The 23,547-nt window shown below is 33.2% G+C and overlaps 1 protein-coding gene and 1 non-coding gene across 2 annotated transcripts; one reads left to right on the top strand and one right to left on the bottom strand.

Moving 5' to 3' along the window:
* Window positions 1-18,592: 18,592 nt before the first annotated feature.
* Window positions 18,593-23,547, bottom strand: TT5 (Chalcone-flavanone isomerase family protein). Its single transcript, XM_078975926.1, has 4 exons — window positions 23,366-23,547; window positions 23,059-23,217; window positions 19,003-19,226; window positions 18,593-18,920 (listed from the first exon to the last, which is right to left on the bottom strand). The coding sequence occupies exons 1-4, from the start codon at window positions 23,469-23,471 to the stop codon at window positions 18,702-18,704; spliced, it is 708 nt and encodes a 235-aa protein (XP_078832052.1). The 5' UTR covers window positions 23,472-23,547; the 3' UTR covers window positions 18,593-18,701.
* Window positions 22,795-22,866, top strand: TRNAC-GCA (transfer RNA cysteine (anticodon GCA)). Its single transcript has one exon. It is a non-coding gene; the product is annotated as a tRNA-Cys (tRNA).

Here is a 23,547-nt window from a genome sequence, read left to right as displayed (position 1 = left end):
TCAAGTTTAATTGATTTTAGTCCTTAATATAACACCCTGTCACAACTAGGAATTCTGATACGTTGTAAACACTTATCAAAGAATGACATTGTAGCTAAAACTTGAAAACATGTATGTTGTTTGTTTAATGACAACAAAAAATTCTATCAAATACCCTATACAAATATTCAAATAGTCAACAAAAGTTGGAAACCCTATAAATCTCGGTTTAAGTCCATTTTGGACTAGGATTTTCTTCTTCGGCCTAATGGACCAATAAGTTTCCAATTTGACTATTTTGGGCTTAGAACTCTTAAAAGGACCCTAATTTGGACCCATTTGCATGAAACTTAACATTTTAGGCCTCATAAGCCTAGAATGGACTAGTTATCTTTAATGGGCCTTATTGGGCCATAACAAATCCAATTAGCCCTAAAGGGCCATAAAACCCATTCTTTTTTACAAATTGGGCCGTAAGCCATCATAGGAGCCCAATGGGCCGAAAACCATTAACTTGGGCTTCACATTATGAGACTTAAGCACTAAAGGACCAAATCCTTTTCTCTTCTTCTTATCTCTCGCCCCAAGTAGAAAAAAAGGGAAATTAGAGGATCAAAGAGGATTAGCCACCTCCTTATTACCTATGGGATTTCCATGCAAAACCTCACATGTCTCCATGCACCATCCCTTCACCTTTTTCTCTTCTCCTATCTTCTTCTTAATTATCGGCCCAAAAGAAAGAACACCCAGACACAAATCACTTAAGTTTTCTCTCAAGAACACCATCATATCTCCTCTTCTTCATCAAAAAATTTCGAGATTTAGGGCAATACAAGGAGGTTATTCCAGAAGGATCATCATCATTGGTAAGTTATTGTGTAGATCCATAACCTAGTCTCTTTATTTCATCAAAACTTCTTCCTAACCCACACAATTTTCATGATCTACTCCTTAGAAGCTTCTTAAGTTTGAAATCAACCCAAGAAAGCTTTCTAGGGCCGAAAAATAGCATCAAACTCTTCCCTTTCTTTTTCAAATCGAAAACAACAAGCAAAGGTGAGTTCATACCCCTCTCTTTTTGGTTTTCATAAGTTTTATGGGGGAGAATACAAGTAAAATGTGTAGATCTATGTGTATGTGTATGTTATGTGTGATTTCATGTGTTTATATGGTAAATATGTAACAAAAATGAAAGAAATCTCGAGATCTATGGCTCTAGGAGGAAGATAAACATGATCTAAGATATGTTACACTAAATAAGTCAAGAAAAATTACCCTCTAAGGTGATAATAAACATATTGCAACATAAAACTCATTTTTGGACTTAATTTGTCAAATAAACAAAGGTTGAGTTAAAGGTTGTCATTTACGGTTTTCTTAAGGACTAAAAGAGTCAAAACTGTAAAAATAAATGTTTTTATGAATATATATATATATATATATATATATATATATATATATATATATATATATATAAAAGCAACCGTGAAAACCAAAAATTATAAATTATAAATCTAGTAATATGGTCCATGTAGGGATGAGAAAAAAATGAAAAAAACCGAACCGAATCAGAATCGTATTGAAATTGGAGCTGAATTGGTTATTTGGTTCAAATTTTGGTTGCAATAAATCTAAATTTTCGATTTCGGTTTTTGAGTCCAGTTTTTTGGTTTTTCAGTTTTGGAACCATTTAAGGGAAAATCAGTTTAAGTCTCATAATGTTTATAATTTTTACCCAATTTTGAACGGCCATAACACATTTATACGATTTTGGAATGAGTTGTTTTTTTTCCAAATTGTAGCCCTATGTCTTGACTATACTTTTGGCTAAAAATAGTTAAATCGGTTAAGATATATTATTTAGTTACACACCTTTAAACACGAGTTATTAGGCTGTCGGTTTTTTTTTTTGTCACCAATGTTTTTTATTTTATATATCATTATAATGGTAAATTAAGTCACTAGATAATGCGAAAATGTCATCTCAAAATGCTAAAAAAAGGCAATGTACTTTAGAAGTTTGGATTTTTTTTTTTTTGTGGTTTTGGAACCAAAAAACCAGAAACAAGAACATGAATTGCATCGGAACTGAATCGATATTTTCGGTTGGGCTTTCAATTCCTTTATTTTCTCATTTTGGTTTTTCTGTTCAGTTTGGTTCAGTTCCAGAACCAATCTCATCTTCAGATTCATGTATTAAACTGTAAGTAATATAAAATTTTATTAATAATATTTAAAGTTTAATAAACAACACATATTACTATATTCTTAAGTAGTTTAATAACATGTGAGTAATCGACTTTTAAGGGTTCTAATATATTAATTTATTGCTTTGTTTTAACTTTTCTACTACTAAGCAGGTCGGTCCTGGAAATCAAATATAATCAAAAACCCATTACAAGTCAGAAAAAAATAAACCCTTATCATTATTATAAGTTTTTATTTTCAAATATAATCAAAAACCCATTACAAGTCAGAAAAAAATAAACCCTTATCATTATTATAAGTTTTTATTTTTAAATAAAAACATATAATAAAAATAGATTATGTGCCGCTACCCACTTTGTTCCGTCAACACCCCTACGCTACTAAATGATTCAAGATGTAATAACATATATTAGAAAGTTTGTCGGCTATTTTGACATTTTCTTTCAACAAGAGGATATTAAACGTTACAATATCGTGTCATTTCATAGGCAAAAGTAGTAGGTGACTCATTTAAAAAAAAAAAAAAAAAAAAAAAAAAAGGAGCTTACCAAGTAAAAAGTTATTCGCGTAAATTAGCCCAAAGTCAGGAAAAATAATATTTAAAAATTCAGTCACGTAGCTTGATCAAGGCCACCATTACGCCACCATACCTTAAAACATCATGTTTTTTTTTCTAGAATTATTTGGCGTCTTGTTAGCTTTTGTATAAAAGTTTATATTTTTAAAAAACCTTCGTCTTTGTAACATCATAATCTTGTGTGAATACTAGTAGTCGTATCACCATTTCCTTAATTACCTAAACAACAAGGGGGAATTACACTCATCAACAATCATGATCGCTTAATGAACCCTAGGCTCCATGGAAACAAACCCTTATGTAAACATGTGTTCTTGAATCCCCGAAGCCTTGACACACAATAAATAATCCTACTGATAGTAAACTTCTTAATACAAACTTTGTTAAATAAGGTGGTAAGGGACAACTAAAATTAAGTTACAATCAATGATAGGGCTTCTAAAGTTAATTCCACAATGTCTAATAATAAACCTTCTTGAAAAGATATATATGACTCTTACACATTGATATCAATGATAAATGCGTTAAAGTATACAAAGGAGAAGTACTCTTTACTCGCCGAAAGGAACATATACTAAATTGTATGTTATAAAAATGAAATCCAACTAACATAATGGTTTGTTATGTTTGAATTCATTGAACCATTACATATCACATGTGTAAAGTGAAATTAGGTAACGGTTCTTATCATAAATTAATGAATGGGTCTTATCATAAGTTTAATTGCTTGATTACTATTTGGTTCAATTATATGTGATCATGAGTTGGTTGTATACTTATTTAGTCAAATATCAGGATTATCGAACAAGAAAATATTCTTTTAGAGATGTATTAAATACTACATATTTAATAAAAGACCCACAAAACTAGTGTTGATTAGAAATGAATTAAATATAATTGTGATATTTTTTGCACTTAATCTATATATTTATTATAATAGAGACTAAAATATTTTAATCATATTCATTTGAAACCTATAATTTTTTATCTTTTTTTTTAATATTAATCAATTACTACAATTCAAAAGCTTTATAACCTATGATACATATATACATATTTTGCTTATATAAAACCACTATTTCTACCATTGGTTACCCACATTTGCTTTTATTCTTTTTCTACTAGTATTTGAATTTTCTACTAAAATAATATTAATTGTCCGTTATTTTGGTTTTATTGATTTCTTTAATGGTGTAATATGTTATTAGGTAATTTCAGCTATGAGTTAATTCATAAAGGGTGTGGAGAAGATAGAAGCAATAAGGAAAAGTTTATAATATGGGAGAGTTGTTTGTTAAGCTTGGTGTTTAATTAAAAATGTTAATTTTTGTTATAATGTTGTTCTCTATACTTTTACTATTAAAGTGTAATTCAATTTAGTATTAGGATTACAGTACTTATAATAAAACAAATGTAAAGTGATTAATATTCGGATCGACAAATATGTATCAGAAACCAATCAAGATCTTACCAACCAAACAAAAAATATTGGTAACTAATAATATCACGATAATACCGTACCAACCAATTCATTTCTAATATATATATATATATATATATATATATATATATATATATATATATATATATATATATATATATATATATATATATATATATATATATATATATATAAACCGTATAGTTAAAATTTAAGTGTCTTTGTTATATAAGATTTTAAGAGTTTACTTTAGCACCTAACATGTTATAAAGTTTGAAGTTTAAAGTCATGCTGATGTGTCTCATATCCTTCTATTTCTTTAAAATTAAAACTTACGGAGAAATTTATAAAATCCTTCTGAATCGACTTTCCAGTCTCAACCATTTACAAAACCACCGTTCACGGTTTCACAATATTTAAGAAAACATAAGTCGTCATTCACAAAGCATGCGATACATGTTGGTATATATCATTCCAAACATGTATCAACCAAACTTATTGGTAACAAAAAAAATTGATACTAACTATATTTGGTATTATACTGTAGTTAAATTTTTATGTCAACTATAATTGGTACTATACTGTAGTTAAAATTTTATGTCAACTATAATTGGTACGTCATAATTTTTGAAAAAAAAGATGTTTGGTATGGTACCAATTCCACAACTAATTAATACAACTTCAATCTATATCCTACACCAACGTATTGTGTTTTACTACATTATTTTATGATATGAGCTATTCGGTATTAGAAATTCACTTCCAAATTGCACATGTTGTATAAAAATTTGATAAGTTGATTTATTTACTTTTTGTTTCGTAAATTATACATAATTAATGGATTTATTATTGTATTATGTTAAGTTGTAATAAGTAGATTTGTTTCCAAATTATATATATATATATATATATATATATATATATATATATATATATATATATATATATATATATATATATATATGGGTAAAGTGAATATACCTAACAACCTTATATAAGCTTAGGTACCTAACCATATTATACTACATTGTTTTGCATTATATTTCCATTGCAATCGTCTAAGGTTCTTAAACTTCAACCCTTAACTTGATTTACTTCCAAGATTTTCAAAGATTCAGCATTATATTCCTCCTACACCATTTGATTTATAACGGTAGTATATGAAGCCCACCAGGAGGTCTCCGATAGAAAGACGTCATTTAAAGGAAGATAATGGTAAAAGTCCAAAGATTTTGGAAGAAATCAAGTTATGAGGTTGAATTTTAAGAACTTTGGGTGATTATAATGCAGATATGATACAAAATTACGTAGCATGATGTGGTTAGGTACCTAAGCTTATATAAGGTTGTTAGGTATATTCACTTTACCCTATATGTATATATATATATATATATATATATATATATATATATATATATATATATATAAGTTCAGGTTCATTTGAGACCGTTCTAATTTTGTGAGACCGTGAGACCAAATCTAAAAATAATTTTAAAATGCAAAATAAATGGAAAAATCCAAAAATTCTTTTTTTAAATATTATTTTCGGAGCTTGAATTAACTAAAAAAATAAAAATAAATAAAAATAAATAATTAAAAATAAATAAAAAAAATCTCGTTTTTTTTTTTTTTTGAAAAATACGTGAAATATTCTAAATAGAATATTACACTGACATATTCTACAAAATAATTTTAAAATGCAAAATAAATGAAAAAATCTAAAAATTCTTTTTTTAAATATTATTTTCGGAACTTGAATTAACTAAAAAAATAAAAAAGAAAATTCTATTTTTTTGAAAAATACGTGAAATATTCTAAATAGAATATTACACTGTACATATTCTAAAAATAATTTTAAAATTTAAAATAAATGGAAAAATCAAAAAATTCTTTTTTAAATATTATTTTCGGAACTTGAATTAACTAAAAAAAATTAAAAAAAATACAAAAAATAAAAAAATGTGTCTCACGGTGTCACAAAATTAGACCGTCTCACATGAACATAACCCTATATATATATATATATATATATATATATATATATATATATATATATATATATATATATATATATATATATGAAAGATAAATAAAAACATTAAATAAAGTGAAAATAGAAAGACACTACTATTATGCTATTATTTTGCTATGAATTTTTATATATTTATTATTACAGTAAATTCTAATGTGAATATTAACGTACCATTATTCATATATTTATTTGTAGAAAATTTTATGTGACTATTAATGTATAATTATTTACATTTTTGAATAATGACATAAGTCAATATTTATAAACTTCATAGTAAAATAATAAAATAAAAATAGTATCTTCAGGTCTTCACTTTATTTAGTGTTTTCAATTGATCCTCTCTCTTTTCTTTCTGTCTTTCTCTCTCTCTCTCTCTCACACACACACACATTGAAGCAGTGGGTGTACACTGCTATCTCAGAATCTTTCATGGTGATATTCCGAAGCTCTTGTTCCAGACCCTGCATTTCACTCATTGGGAAGTATTCTTCCGCTATCATGACCTTTAACTCCTCGCAACTCATGGAATTTTCAATAGTGAGGCCCATAGTCTTTACATAGTCATTCCACCATGACAGGATGGAATCCATGAAAGTGCATGCAGCAAACTTTACCTTGCACTCGTTCACGCAGGAGCTTATCTTGAATACTGATTCAGTCTTTTCGAACCATCATGTTAGTTCAATTACTCCTCCATTTCCATAGAAGTTCTTGGGTTTTCAGTTGGAAAAGTCTTTGTACGAGCACACTTCGGAATTTCCCCGCATGTCTATGTGGGAACAATTGTTAACGTGTCTTGATCCTTCATGCATAGCGGTATGGTAGTTAGCTACTATGGTCGCTACTCTTTGGGTAATAATTTCTTCGATTGCGATCGTGTCCATAGGTGTCGGTATTGAGCTTCGTCTGATTGGCATGACCCTGTTCCATGGATTAAGGTTTGAAACAAGTTCGTAAGTAACCTAGTCGTTACTATTCGTATTCCATAGGTATGATATGTTTTTATTGTATGCTTTTTAAAAGTTTTGATAAACATTATCATAAATTTACTTAAGATAGTAAGTAGTAGTAGTAAGTATTTCACACACAATGCACAAACGGCATGGTTTTAAATAAAAACATAAACATCATAACATTTAATCGATTCGAGTTACAATAGTTTTGGATAGAGCATACATAGATTGTTTTACTAATGCTAGATGCAAGAAAAATACAATAATCCCTAGCACAAAATGTGAGTAGTGTAATCACTTACTCAATGGGCCAACTTATCTATCAGATGCCAAAATAGCATACAATGTATCTAGCCATCTCGATTATCTCATGAGTAGCTTCTTCTGCCCTTTGCTTCGTGGTTGCTCCCCTGGTCTCAACTGCTAGGGCTTGTCGCTCCAAGGCAGCCACCCTATCCTCTAAGGAGTGTAAGTGGGTCATAATGTCCTCCTGCTCACCCTGTAGAGCTAGTATGGTCTCCCTATAGCGGTCCTTCTCTTCGTTGATGCACCGAACTCGTATTGTCATGATCCGGGCCTCACCTCTGATCTCTATCACCTCATTGTTTAGGGTCTATACTCGGGTGTCCAGGTGGGACATTCGTGGTACCATAATGGGTAGTCCTTGGTCTGCAGGGGTGCTAGGGCCCGAGGCGTGGTGAGATGGATGCATACCAAAGGTGGATCGTAGACCCTCCTCTCATGCCCATGAGTGTAGTTGTGTCGCCTATCATGGAGAACATGAGTAGATATCAATGAAGAAGTTAGTCTCTAGATGGGTAGCACCCTATTGCGAGGAGTGTTAATTTAAAGAGGACCTCTATTGGGGTGCCTATATACCTGAAAAGCAGGGGGTAGAAGGGGCTCATCTCTGCACATGATGGGATAAGGCTTGTCAATGATCTCCCTGATGTATATCTCCTCGTCTAACTCCTCCTCAGAATTCTCTTCCTGATTCTCCTCATGGTCTTCCTCGTAAATCTCCTCATCTGACTCCTCCTTGATTTAGCCATTAGCTACCATAACTGGATAGTAGGGGTCTCCATGGTGGAATCCTGCCATGTCTAAGAAGGAAAGGGCATATAAGTGGGTGAAGTGTGAGACTCTTAATATAGTAATTAGTACTACTAAGTTATTAATGTAAATCCTTGACGGGGTTATTAAGTATTGTTATGTAGATAACTTGAGTTTTATATTGTTGTCTACTATGCTCACACTTAGTTACATATCAGCCAAACCCTAGTCGGGGGTAGTTGATCAGGCCACGTCTTCCCATGATTTGACAATATGTTATACTAGGTCTATTCATTGTGTTCAACTTAAACTTTGATGTTCTTGGTTTGTTTTATTGCAACACTGCCTTTGTTTGTGTATGTATACTTTTATACAATTATTATTATATTCTAATGTATAATTTGTAAGATATGATTTTTCTCCAGAGGTATTAGTCTCCGTATATATAGTTGTATTTCTTACATGAAGAATGTACTTAGTTCGCGATAGACAATTGCTCTGATACCATTCTGTCACACCTCCAAACCGGATGGCAGAATCATCTAAGGGTGGAACGAGAACACGGTATCATAATAATTGAATATGCTGGTACACAAGTACATAAACAACCATCATAAATTATAATTAGATATATTACACGTTCCAATTGTTAATTGTTTTGAATTTAATATCTGTATGAAAATAAAATAAACAAGCATGACATCTTCGTGTCACTTCCCAAAAGCTTAGTCTGTTCTGATTAATGACTACCTTAGAATACAAGTAGTTTTGAAAGTGTCAACATTACATTAGAAGGAATTTCGTCTCGAAGTTAGCTTTTTGTAAACTTTCATAACCTCCAAATGTATTATTGACGAATATAATACTACATACGCCGTCTTGGTTCAATAATCGAGTAAACGCTCTAATTATGTATAATACCTTAACAACAACTTAAAAATCGATAAATCACAAAAATATTATTTTAGTATAAATAATATTCATAACACGATGTACTCGTATTTATGAATCATAGATGTATAGAACGTCGAAAATGGACTTCACATTCAAAAGCTACCACGATTCAGTCGCCGAAAATGATAAATGTACACCGGGTATCGGCCGCTAAACGCACTACAACATACCATAAACAATAATTATAAAATATCGGAACACACTTTATAGAACGTGATATGACCTAGTATCTAATTTTATACTCTGGTTATTTTTCCGGAAAAATGTCATATCCCGAGAAAACAGATGTTTACTGTGTTTTAACGCTTATATTTTATATATACCAAGTTGAGAAAACCTTAAATTATAAGGTTTTAATATTATTGTTAATAATAATGATTAACATGATTATTAGTTATTATACCTTACAAATTAAAAAATTACACAAAACTTTTTACCATATTTTTATAAAATGTCAGCACTTATATAAGAGACTAGATACATTTTATAAAAAAAATGCTAAGAACTCTCTTTTGTCTCCTCTCTCCCAACGATCCCCTCCTCCCCCAACATCATCATGATCACTTTTATATTTTATAACCAAAGAATCATACTTTGATTATTTAGTCTTGGTATCGTACAGATAATGTCTCCAAATCTTCAATGTGAATACCACAACTCCAAGCTCAAGATCATAGGTGGTGTAGTTGACCTCATGGGTTATGAGCTGCCTAGAAGCATAGGCGATGACCTTTCCTATTTTCATGAGCACGCATCCCAACCCTTGTTTCGAAGTGTCACAATACACAATGAAGTCCTCTATACCTTCCGGGAGGGATAGAATTGGTGCACTACACAATGCTTTCTTCAATGTTTGAAGGACATCCTCTTATTTGCTTTCCTAGTCAAAACTCAACCCTTTTGGGTCAAAGTTGTGAGGGGTTTATCTATCTTGGAGAAGTTTTTGATGAATCTCAGATAGTAGCAGTAAGACCCAAGAATGAGCGTACCTCCGTTGACGTGCTTGGTGCTTCCAAGTTCTCTATTGCATTTATTTTGGATGGTTCAACATGTATTCCTTCTTTACTGACCACGTGCCCTAGGAATTCTACCTTCCGTAACTAGAACTCACACTTAGAAAAATTTTCATACAATTTCTCCTTTCGTAACAACTCCAGTATTGATCATAATTACTGATATGCTCCTCTTCACTTCCTGAGCACATCAATATATCATCGATGAGTACGATCACAAAGTTGTCTAGATATGGTCTGCATATGCGGTCTGTGAGGTCCATGAATATCACTGGAGCATTGGTTAGTCTGAATGGCATTACGACAAACTCGTAGTGGCCATATCGAGTTCTAAACGTCATCATCAAAATATCTTCTTCCTGAACTCTAAGCTGGTGGTACAATAATCTCAAATCGATCTTTAATAAGTAGTGGGATGCCTGTAATTGGTCAAACAGGTCATCAATCATGGGGAGTGGGTACCAGTTTTTGATGGTTATTTTTTTCAGTTCCTGGTAGTCAATACACATTCTAAAGGATCCATCTTTCTTCTTTACAAACAGGACCGATGCTCCCCAAGGTGAGAAGTTCGGTCTGACAAACCCTTTATCTAATAGTCCGTGTAGTTAACTAGACAAGTTTTGCATCTCTTTCAGGGCTAATATGTATGGGGACTTTGCTATGGGGGTTTCTTCTAGGATTAAATTGATTATAGACTCCTATTGTCAAACAGGCGGTAACCCCGAGAGGTCTTCTGGAAATACGTCGGGAAAAGTCACCATTTTCTAGTATATCCATGATTTCCTTCGCCTCTTTCTCTTTGTCTACAACGTGGGCTAGGAATGCGTAATACTTCTTGTGCAAATACTTTTGCGCTTTTGTGCACGAGATTATTCGGAGGCCTTTGCCTTGTTTGTCATCTTACACAATGAGAGTTTTGTTGTTTGGCAGATTGAGTCAGATGGTTTTCTCGTGACACATGATGTCGGCATGATGTGGATCTAACCAATCCATACCGACTATTACATCGAAGCTCCCAATAGTCATAGGCATGAGGTTGATTTGAAAGATGTGGTCGTTTAGTGTTAGGGTGCAATTTAAGTAAATTTATTTGGTATTTTCGGTTCTCCCATTAGCCATTTATATTGTTTAGATTTCTTTAAGTGGTTGGGGGTTCTATTTTAGTAATTTTTTGAACTTATGACTAACAAATCTTCTTTCGACACCACTATCAAAAATATGTAGGCATAAGAGTTATTGACAAGGAACGTACCAGTCACAACGGTAGGCTCCTGCATTGCTCCTTTCGCTCCCATGTCCAAGACTCTACCTTTACCACCTCCACTTGAATTCTTAGTCTTTGGACAATCCCTATTGTAGTGTCTAGTTTCCCCACATCTGTAATAAGCATGGGTCACCCCTGAGTTGAATGATTGTTTGGTCCCTTGTGTCGGGGTCTTACTGAATTTGGTAGTGTGCCCCTTTTGTTTGCTGTTGAAGCAATACATCTCCCTACATGCGCCAACGTGAAGATAAGTTCACTTGTCGCAATTTGGAATATTTTCGACATATTACTTGGGTTGGTTGGTGGTTGCAAATGTGGTAGCGACGAGGACTGCCACTATTCCCTATTTCTGTTGGGGCCTTCTTGGGGTCTTTCTTTCTTCTTATTCTAGAATTTCCTCTTGTTTGTCCTCTCCTAAGGAGGGTCGGCTTTCTGAACCATGGTCCCCTGACGGACGCCCTCGTCAGTCAGTTGATGAGCAATGCGCTTCACACTATCGAAGGTGGTTGGTCGGGATGAAATTACCATCCCTTAAATTGGTGGGGACAAGCCCCATATATATATATATATATATATATATATATATATATATATATATATATATATATATATATATATATATATATATATATATATCTTCTTGTACCTAGGAGTAACCATCTCTGGGCACAAGACAACCAAATCATTGAAGTGGTTGGTGTATGCCGCTATCTTGGAATCTTTCATAGTGAGATTCCAAAGCTCTCGTTCCAGACCCTGCATTTCACTCCTTGGGTAGTATTCTTCCGCCATCATTACCTTTAACTCCTCCCAACTCATGGCATTTACATTAGTGAGGCTCATAGTATTTACATGGCCATCCACCCTGACAGGGGCGGAATCCATAAAATTGCATGCAACAAACTTTACCTTGCACTCGTTTGCACAAGAGCTTATCTCGAATATTGATTCAGTTTTTTTGAACCAACGTGTTAGCTCGATTACTCCTCCATCGCCATAGAAGTACTTGGTTTTGCAATTGGAAAAGTCTTTATAGGAGCACACTCAGGAATCTCCCCGACTGTCATTGTGGTAACTGTTGTTAACGTGTCCCGATCCCTCATGCATATCGGTATGGTAGTTGGCTACTGCTGTCGATACTCTTTTTGCAATCATTTCTTGGATTGCAGCCACGTCCATAGGTGTAGGTATTGGGGTTGGTGTTGGTGTTGGTACCGTACGTCTCTTGAGCTTCGTCTGACTGGCATGACCATGTTCCATGGATTAAGGTTTGAAACAAGTTCGTAAGTAACTCTAGTCGTTACTAGTCATATTCCATAGGTATGATGTGTTTTTATTGTATGTGTTCCAATGTTTTGATCAACATTATCATAAATGTACTTAAGATAGTAAGTAGTTGACACACAATGCGCAAACTACATGGTTCTATATAAAAACATAAACATCATAACATTTAATCGAGTCGAGTTACAATAGTTTTGGAGAGAGCACACATAGATTGTTTTACTACTGCTAGACGCAAGAAAATACAGTAAGCCCTAATGCAAAATGTGAGTAGTGTAATCACTTACTAAATACGCTATCATATCTATCATATGCTAAAATAGCGTAAAAGGTGTCTAGCCATCTCGCTCATCTCACGAGTAGCTTCTTCTGCCCTTTGCTCCGCGACTACTACCCTAGTCTCAGCTGTTAGGGATTATCGCTCCAAGGCAGCCATCCTCTCCTATAAGGAGTCTACGTGGGTCGTAGTGTCCATCTACTTACCTTGTTAGAGCTGCTATGGTCTCCCTATGGCGGTCCTACTCTTCGTCGATGCGTTGAACTCAAACTGTCGTGATTCGGGCCTCGCCTACAATCACTATCACCTCATTGATGAGGGTCTGTACTCGGGTGTCCATGGGGGACACTCGTGGTACCATAATGGGTAGTTCTCGGTCTACGGGGGTGCTAGGTCCCAAGGCATGGTGCGATGGATGCACGTCAAATATGGATCGTAGATCGTCCTCTCTCGCCCATGAGTGTAGCTGTGTTATCCATCGTGGAGGCGCATCCTGAATAGATACCAGTGAAGAAGTTAGTCTTTGGATGGGTAACACCCTCTTGCGAGGAGTGTTCATCCAAAGAGGGCCTCCATTGGAATGCATATATATATCAAAAAATAGGGAGGTGGAAGGGGCTCATCTCTACCCCTGATGGGATAAGGCTCGTCAATGATCTCCCTGTTTTCTATCTCCTCGACTGAGTCCTCCTCATAATCCTCTTTTGGATCCTCCTTAGTGTCTTCCTTGTGAATCATCCCGTTTGACTCCTCCTCGATCCATCCATTAGCTGCCATAGCTGGATAATAAGGGTCTCCATGGTTGAATCCTGCCATGTCTAAGAAGGAAAGGGTATATAAGTGTGTGAACTATGAAACTCATAATATAGTAATTAGTACTATTAAGTTGTTAATGTAGATCCTTGACAGGGTTATTAATATTGTTATGTATATTACTTGAGTTTAATATTGTTGTCTACTATGCTCACACTTAGTTACATGCCGGTCAAACCCTAGTCGGGCATAGTTGATCAGGCTACGTCTTCCCATGATTTGACAACATGTTATACTAGGTCTATTCATAGTGTTCAACCTAAAATTTGATGTTCTTGGTTTGTTTTATTTTGAAACTGCCTTTGTTTGTGTGTGTATACTTTTATATAAAAATTATTATACTTTAAAGTATAATTGTAAGATATGATTTTTAGCCAGAGGTATTAGTCCTCATATCTAAAGTTGTATTTCTTACATGGAAGAATATACTTAGTTCGCTATAGACAATTGATCGGATACCAATTTGTCACACCCCCAAACCGGATGACGGAATCGTCTGTGTGTGAAACAAGATCACAATATCACAATAATTGAATACGTCGAAACACAAGTACATAAACAACAATCATACATTATAATTAGATAAATTTCATGTTCCAAATGTTAATTTTTTTGAATCTAATTACTGTATGAAAATAAAATAAACATGTGTGACATTTTCACGTCACTTCCAAAAGCTTAGTCTTTTCTGACTAATGATTACCTGAGAATACAAGTGGTTTTGAAAGTGTCAACATTACGTTGATGAGTTCATAAGATTTTGTAGTGAGAAATTTTGGTGTTTCCTTTGTAAATTCAGTAGGGTTCGTAACAAGAAAAACTATTTTTACCAACAAAGTAATATTATGTATTTTTTTGTTAGTGATTTTGAAGTGTAAGAGTTTTATATGTTATTTTCTCAAACTAAACATGAATCTTAGCTTATCATAACACATTTTTCATATAAAACATGTGTATAGCAAAAATAACGAAACATATTTACCACACTATATTTTGAGACCAAAATAAATAGTTAGAAAACTTGTATCCCCCCTCCTTAAAATGTTTAAAAAGTTGAAAAATAAAGGGTATGAACTCACCCTGATGATTTTCTTAGAAGATGATAAGAAGATGAGGTAAGAATCAAGTCTTGCAAGTTAACACCTTCTTGAAACTTCAAGATTTTGCCTATGGTTTTTTGTTCAAGAATATGAATAAGGTTACCAAAAGATGATGATAAATGGTAGTAGAACACGAAATATGAATATAGAAGTTACCAAAACTCTTGCTAAACACTTGGAAGGGACTTGGACTAACTTGAGAGGATCTTGAGAGAATGAGAGAATAGAAGTGAAGTTTTGAAAACGTGAGAGGGTGGAGAAGGGAGGCTTGGCCAGAGAATTTAAGGAGGGAGAGGTTGAGTGACTTATGTAGAGAAGCATGCTTAGAAAGGATGATGTGATAAGAGCATGACCTTTTGACTAAAATAATCTAAGTATGGTTCTTTGATTATAAAATATAAAACTGATCATAATGATGTTGGGGGAGGAGGGGATGGTTGGGAGAGAGGAGACAAAAGAAAGTTCTTAGCATTTTTTATAAAATGTATCTAATCTCTTATATAAACCTTGGCATTTTATAAAAATATGGTAAAAAGTGTTGTGTAATTGTGTAATTTTTAAGTTATAATAACTAATAATAATGTTAATCCATATTATTAATAATAATATTAAAACGTTATAATTTAACTATTTCTCAACTTGTTATATATATAAAAATATAAGCATTAAAACACAGTAAACTTCTGTTTTCTCTGTATATGACATTTTTTCCGTAAAAATAATCGGAGTATAAAATTAAATACTATGTCATATTACGTTCTATAAAGTGTGTTCCGATACTTTATAATTATTGTTTATGGCATGTTTTAGTGCGTTTAGAGTCGATACTTGGTGTACATTTATCGTTTTCTGTGACTGAATTGTTGTAACTTTTGAATGTGAACTTTGTTTTCGACATTCTATAGGTCTACGGATTCTTAAACACGAGTACATCGTGTTACGAATATTATTTATACCAAAATAATATTTGTGTTATTTATCGAATTTTAAGTTGTTGTTAAGCTATTATACATAATTAGAGCGTTTACTCGATAATTGAACCAAGATGGCATATGTAGTATTATAGTCGTCACTAATACATTAGGAGGTTATCAAAGTTTACATATCAAATCATTCACCTAAATTTATGAGTTGGTTGAGTTTTGTTGACCAATTTTGACGGTTGTCACATCGTGGTGGAACCTCACTACGACGTGGCATTATCTTTTGGGCTGCAGGTTTTCATGGACCACTACTGCGTGGTCATAAGGTGCCATGGCGTGGCAGCCAGTTTTGGTGAATCCATATTCCTTTGGGCTTTTAGCCCTATTTAAAGGACATTATGGCTAGGGTTTCGAGGTCATTCAACCTCCATCACCCTCTCAAGCACTAAAACCCTAACCCTAGCCTCCATCACTCTTGAAAGTTCATTCTTCATACTTTGTTAGCATATTTGAAGGAGAAGGAAGCCCTTGGTGAGTATTATTATCTTGCAAGCATCATATTCATCTTCTAGATTCTTTTTTGGACTTGGGTGAGTGTTCAAGACTCAATCTTTTCTTTGCTAGGTTGTTAGATCTTGGATTTGGCCCCTTTTCTGCATGTTAGGTGGGTTTCGGAAGATGAGATCTCATAAAGCTTGTAACTTTATGAATATCCAGGCTATTTGGGGGATTTAACTCTTTGGATCTAAAGTAGACTTGATTTTTGAGGCCATGCATGGAATCTTGGCCCTTTTTGCTCTTGTTTTTCCCTAAAAATGGAAAGAACATGTATTGGACATGCATGCCCCTAAAGCTATGATTTTCATGGTCCATAAGGTGTTGGAAACCCTTCTAGAAACCTTGGAGAAGTAACTCTATGGATTAAGTGCTTAATGAGTGGAATGTGCTTTATGCTTCCATTAAGAACTTAAGGCTTTGGATCTTGACTTATAGGAAAGGTTTAAAGGATAAAGTTGTAAACTTTATCCATATATGTTATGGTTTGGACCTAGTTGGAGCTTGTGAACTCCTAGAATGGGTTGGAAAGTTAGCTTAAGGAATTAAGTCTTGTTGATTGATCCCCACAACGTGGTGAAATCTCACCACAACATGGTGGTTGGGATGAGCATGCATGTTTTGTCGTATTGCGACTATGGTGTGGCCATGGATGGCTACGGTGTGACAATTAACTGTAGGTTGACTTTGACCAAAGTTTGGCTTAGGGACGTTTTTTGTATTTTGATTAGTAGTTGAGCTTAAGTGATTGTGATTATATAGGTGGCTGGTAGAGTTAACATTTGGAGCAGTGATCTGTGTAGCTATTTTTTCAGACTGATATGTGTGTTTTTCTCATTGTACTCGTAGGTCGAAGGCACCAATGTTGGCCCACTAGGTTATGTATCCTGGTTATAGGATGTTGTTATGCCAGTATATGACTGATTAGTAGATCTGTATGATTATTTGTATTTGCTGGTTTTGTGTTTATGTGTATCTGTTACATATGTCGACATATTATGGTTCGGTTGAGGCGGTCCTGCTTTATGCCTAAAACAAAGATACTCGGGGCGGTCTAGATAGGCTATAGGCCCTTCAAGGCGGTCCAGTCCTATTAAAGGCCCGTAGAGCGGTCCAAATAGGATGTAGGCCCTGCGAGGCGGTCTATTCAGGCCGAAAGCTCATATTTGCATGCTATTGTTTGTTATGTTGTGTCTTGGTACTTGGAAGAACTCAATAAGCATTGGCTTACAATTTTAGTTTATTATTTCAAGTACTTCAGAGGATCGTGGGAAAGAGAATATTTGATCGTGCACATCTTCTTATTTTAATGATATTGGATTTTGAAACACTCTGATATGAATTTACTTTTAAAACAATGGCTTTTCTTATAAACAATGATGGATAATGGGTTGCTCTCAAAATATTCAAATTTTTGTGATTTATAGAGTGTTACACTCCATTTTTTTAATGTCACTTTCGCCATGTATACTTTTAACTTTGTAAAATATCATTTTCATTCATTCATTTTCTAAACTTTTGTATTTATCCTCCGTAATATCTATAATCTGATTTTCCTTAATAACTTTTGTTTGTTAGTTAAAAAAAAAAAAAAAAAAAAAAAAAACTTAACGTGCTTATTTTAATATATGTGTCATTATAATTTCTAGTTTGTATTAATTATTTTTTTCTAAAATAAAAAACTTACTTGCTTTTTTAATATTCGTGTCTTTATAAATTCGATGTTGTTTACGTTTTCGATGTGATTTTTTTAACGTTTTCGTGTTTTTTAATGTACGCTTCCTATGTATAAATTGTGTCACACATATACAATTTTGAGGTTATTTAGGAAAATATTACTTAATTATTTTTATATACATGTCAGTATAAATTCAAAGTATTTACGTTTCCACATAAAATTTGTGTATGTTTTCGTGCTTATTTTTATGTACCTTTTCGTACTTATTTTTATGTACATTTAACATTTCATACTTATGAATTCGATCACATATAATAGGTTTCCATTCAACGGTATAAATTGGAGTTAGTCAATGGTACAAACCTTGTACATTTTTCTACCAACAAATCAAAATGCTCCCAAGTTTTATCAATATAATTGTCAAAATTCAACTCACAAAATAGATTGATACAAAAAATCCTAGTTTACGTTTAAATCCCATTCAAAAGTAAAATTAAAAGGTCATTGAACTTTTATTTTAAGATCACGTGCGTAGTTAATCAACACATACATTTTATCCTTGCTGCACCATTATTATTAAAAGTCCAATTATACCCTTCACAAACCATTCTTTCCTAATTCAATACTTTCAGTTTCAGTTGCTTTCCCCTCAATTTGTTCCATGAAATCCGAGAGTCTTGACGCCAAACTTTGTTTAGTTGCAGGAGAAACACCATACCTTCCGATCACCGACTCAATTACAGCTTGCCCCAATTTCTCATTCTCCAACACAACATTTGGAGCTTCAGGTATACTGCCATCTTTCGAGAAGCTGATCTGGATTTAAACAAAAGTAAGGTCGGAGTTTTAATTTTGCTTCGTTAATCGAAGAATTCAAGAGGTAAAACTAGAAAATTACCGAAAGTGAACCGATTGAAGAAGTTGTGAAGAGAATAGAAGAGTCTGGTGGAAAATTTTGGTCCTTGAAAACCTCTAGAAACTTATCAATGGTGATGGCGTCTGCATCTGTGTAGGTTCCGTTTGATTTCCAAACACCAACGCACATTTCAGAGACCTTTTCAGAGTATTGTTTACCGGTTAATGGTAGTATCATTGTGACTTGAGTTAGTTTCTCGAAGGGACCTGTAGATGAGATATACATAGGATATTCAACCAAATAGTGATGTGTAGTCTAAAATTTGTAGAAATTTTATAAAAGCGGGTGTAATTAACCATAAAATAATTAGGTTTAAAGTGTATTCTTTACATTTCATAATTTGTATGTTTTATCTCGGGTGTAACTAAGTAGAGTATAACCAACTTATGAAAATATTTGATATAGGTTTGAAAAATACTCGAAATCAACTTAGTTTAAGTTGAGCTCTAACTAATTGATCATAACATCGAGTTGACTGTCAAGCTCGAGTAGTAGTATAATCGGCTCCAAATTATTCAAGCTAAATTATATCCACACTTTTACCATTTTTCTATTTACATAATCAATCTAACTTGACTCAAACTTAATAGCTTAATCGTATTTCTATTGTAATTATATATATATATATATATATATATATATATATATATATATATATATATATATATATATATATATATATAATCGATATGCGAGCTCGAAAGTGTCAATTATATTATCGAGGTCGAGCCTAAATTTGAAAAATTAGGATGGGTTAGAATTGAGTTTTTCAATCGTGTCGAATTTCGAGTTTTGTAGTACTCTAATCGGCTAGATTAAGCCCTTGGTTCAATAGTATCAATGTTAAATTTAAATTTCATATTGAACCACTCCATAATATTTGTTGAATATGCTTCGAAACCTTTTATACATGCATGAGAATTTTTTGTTTTAGGCAACCTTTCCAAGATTGTAGAAGAAAGAGTGATGTTGCAACTATAAAGTTTCCTATTCTAAAGAGACGCTTTTTTAAAGAGTTTTGTGTTAAGTTGTACATAAATCAACATACACTTTTGTATTTAATGTGGAAGTTTGTATTTGTGTTGTCTATGTTTTATTATATGGTAGACAAATTTATTGATACACATGGAGTTAATTACTTGGGAGTTAAGTTAACCTATTTCATAGAAATATTTCCTTGTTTTTAAGGGTTTTTGAATATCATTATGACTGTTTGTAAGGCTCTCTATAAATGCAGACGTCTTTTTTCATTCATTCATAAACTATTGTTCTCTCCTTTACCCTTGGGAATTGTCACAACCATGTGACTTCCGCTTTTATGTTTGATAATAAAAAATAATACTAGTGCCTTTATGGCTTTTACATTTTAAGGCTACATTCAATTTCTAGTGTTCTTCATGGGTGATTTTGTGTGTTTCAAACATCCATCAGATAATAACAAGTAATATATGAGACAAATGTTTCAAGGTTCCAAAACGCTTATACCCTGCATCATAAATCAATTTTTTCACAAACCATTAAAAGGGTTCTTTGAATTCAATTTTCTCTATTCTCTCCCATTTTACATTGACATTTCTTATACATCAATTTCTTTCATAGGCTTTTTTATAGTCCTTATTGGTTTTTATTACCCTACAAACATGCTTCCATACTCTGATGTTTTGATTGAATTGATTTCTTATAATATGCTTCAATGTGAAATATGTTTACTATATGTATAACTTGTTGATTTCTAGAAATCAGTTTTTGGAAAGAAATTTACTTGTTTTGGAACTATTTATTTTATGTGGAAATCATAATTGTGTATTCACATCGAATGTAGGACTTTGCGTGTCATTCATGATATCAAAATAAGATTTGAATTTTTAGAAATGATTAGATTTCTAGATAATCATCACTATTGAGAATGGATGCTAAATACTCATTGTTTGCAAGTGATCTCCAGCCTAGCTGGTAGTGATGCACTGGGTTTACATCCATGTGGGCTGCAGGTTGTGGGTTCGATTCCTTCTAGGATCATTGCAATAGTGTAATTCTACCCATGCCTCACACGGGCACACGTGGGGAATTTTCCCTGGAAATCCCCTTTGGGGCTGGGTTTGCCCGCTTTGCGGAGCTCGAACTCGGGGTGCTCGTTGAAATATTGTGAGTAGGCTTCCGTTGAATCATTTGTCGTTTCCAAAAAAAAAATACTCATTGTTTGGTACTTGTGTGATGGGTCACATGTCACCTAGTTTGAAATATGCATGAGAAGTAGATTATGTAGATTGATCTACCATGCATGAGGTTGAACCTAATCAATGTTAACTTTGTAATTGAGATTGACTTGGGGTTGGATCAATGCATATGCATTATATACTTGATTATTGTTGAACCATTCCCTCTCAAAATATTGAATTCTTTGAATTTATTGGTTTTGGCTATATAATTGTTTATCATTTTCAAATCTTTTGGAGATTTGACTTTGATTGTGGATGATCTTCATCATCCAAAACTCTTTAAGAGTCGTCCTCGTGTATACTTACTAGGCTTTTTAAGATTAACACTTGTATTTTGACGTGTTTCATATTAGCATTCTAGAAAGAGACCGATGAGGGAAGATTATGAATATTTAGAAGACATTTATTTGTAACGTTATACATAAATTATGTTTTAGTGATTTATTAATACTTCCCTCACATTTTGAACAACCTATGTCGAATTTGAACATTAGGACCTCATATTTTCCCATTTCTAAACTATTTAACATTAATAGACTATAAACATTTGATTTTATATTTATTTTAAAAAAATCACTTATGCGAGGAAGTCTAATGACATCTACTATGTTCATGACACCACATCTATGTCATGTTGAGTCAGTGTTGCATTGAATTGTATAGAAATCAAGATACATTTTCTTATTTGATGTAATGATTTTTATTTGTGTTGCATGTGTTTTATTGTATGGCAATCAAATTTACTTATTTGTGAAGTTAATTGTTGGCCATTAAGTTAACCTATTAAATGGCGAATGATCCCTTGTTTTTAGGGTTTTTAGAGTATCATTACTATTCTTTGTAATGCTGTATATGTTGACTAATATAATTCTAATGGACAATGAATTATTTACTCACAATACATATACACACATAATCGGCTAAGTGAAAGGGCCGAGAACAATGTGGGCTGCAAAACTCTATTGGGCCACTATCAAGAATAATAGTATAATACTAATTGTCTTTGCGGCCTTTCTGTTTTGGGTTCCCACTTAATTTCTTGTGCTTCTCGTGGGCGTTTTTGTATGCATCCATCATATTTTAACGATATCCATGTTAAATTTGAATTTTATTTTTATACAGATGAATCATTTATGAAATTTTTTAAACATTTATAGATAAAGAAAATGAATTTATTAAAAGAACTTATTCATAACTCGTTGACCTAAATAATGAAAAATATATATTTAAAGGTTGCTTGCTCTGTGGATTCCGTTGGGATAACTTAACTTCATCAAATTTGCTGTCAAATTTTGCTTTAATGGGGAAAATCGTGATTCATAAATGTGACACATTAATTTGTTGTTTCCATTAAAAATGCCTTGAAAGTTTTTATCCTTCAGTTAAGAATTCCATAACAAAAGTCGATTGTTTAAACTTTAGAGAATGACTTACAGTAATACTACGCTAGAATTAATCCGAGACTATGTGCATAGTGCCTAATAAGATCAAGACATTAAAAACGAACTAATTAATTAATGTTTAGTTAATTATCTTTTATATTTAAATCAATCACGGGTCCATAGCTCAGTGGTAGAGCATTTGACTGCAGATCAAGAGGTCACCGGTTCGAACCCGGTTGGGCCCTTTTTTTTTTTTTTTTTTTTTTGTAATTTCACTTTTTGCCTTTATATTTACTTTTTTGTAATGAGTTAATAACACCTAATACCAAAGCAGAAGTCATGCTTTTTGCCCTATTTGTAATTATACTTTTTTTTTGTAACGAGTTAATAACACCTAAAATCAGAGTGTCATAAGCACAAAATTAGTTGAAGCTTACCAGTAACAATGTCTCTGAAGAACTCAACGGAATCTGTCAACTCAGCAGCAGTTTTTCCCTTCCACTTAACGGCGAGTGACGGAATAGCTTTATCCTCCAGATACACACCAATCCCCGTGAACTTCACGAAGTTACCTTCGATTTCCATACCTCTCACACCTTGCACATGATAAAAACCCACGATTTAGACGATTCAAACTCCAATTAACAATAAAATTGTAAACCTAATTGAAGAGATGAAAGTGACATGATTTTTTATCGGTGGAAGATCGAGTTTAATTACTGATTTGAATATGGGAATTAATACCTGCGCCGGCGAGGAACAGAGTGGTGGTTGCACCAGGAGGCTTGACGAATGGTGGAAATACGACAGATTCGATCTGGAGACTGGTGGGGGACGGCGGTGGAGCCATGGTAATACAGTCGGAGTTGAACGGAAAGAGAGAAGGTGTTTGACACTTTGACGGACGGGTTAGCTCTTATGGTGGT

The sequence above is a fragment of the Lactuca saligna genome, chromosome 9, assembly GCF_052625555.1.
Source record: "Lactuca saligna cultivar CGN05327 chromosome 9, ASM5262555v1, whole genome shotgun sequence".
NCBI lineage: Eukaryota > Viridiplantae > Streptophyta > Magnoliopsida > Asterales > Asteraceae > Lactuca > Lactuca saligna.
The sequence above is the reverse complement of the archived record's forward strand: the minus strand, read 5'-3'. Positions and strand labels throughout refer to the sequence as shown.

Excerpts from the sequence above, each read along its gene's own strand:
- TT5 (XM_078975926.1), bottom strand. The coding sequence starts at position 23,471 with ATGGCTCCACCGCCGTCCCCCACCAGTCTCCAGATCGAATCTGTCGTA. Across the intron at positions 19,227-23,058 it reads CTTCAGAGACATTGTTACTG|GTCCCTTCGAGAAACTAACT; the intron begins GTAAGCTTCAAC and ends TCTCATCTACAG. Across the intron at positions 18,921-19,002 it reads CTTCAATCGGTTCACTTTCG|ATCAGCTTCTCGAAAGATGG; the intron begins GTAATTTTCTAG and ends GTTTAAATCCAG.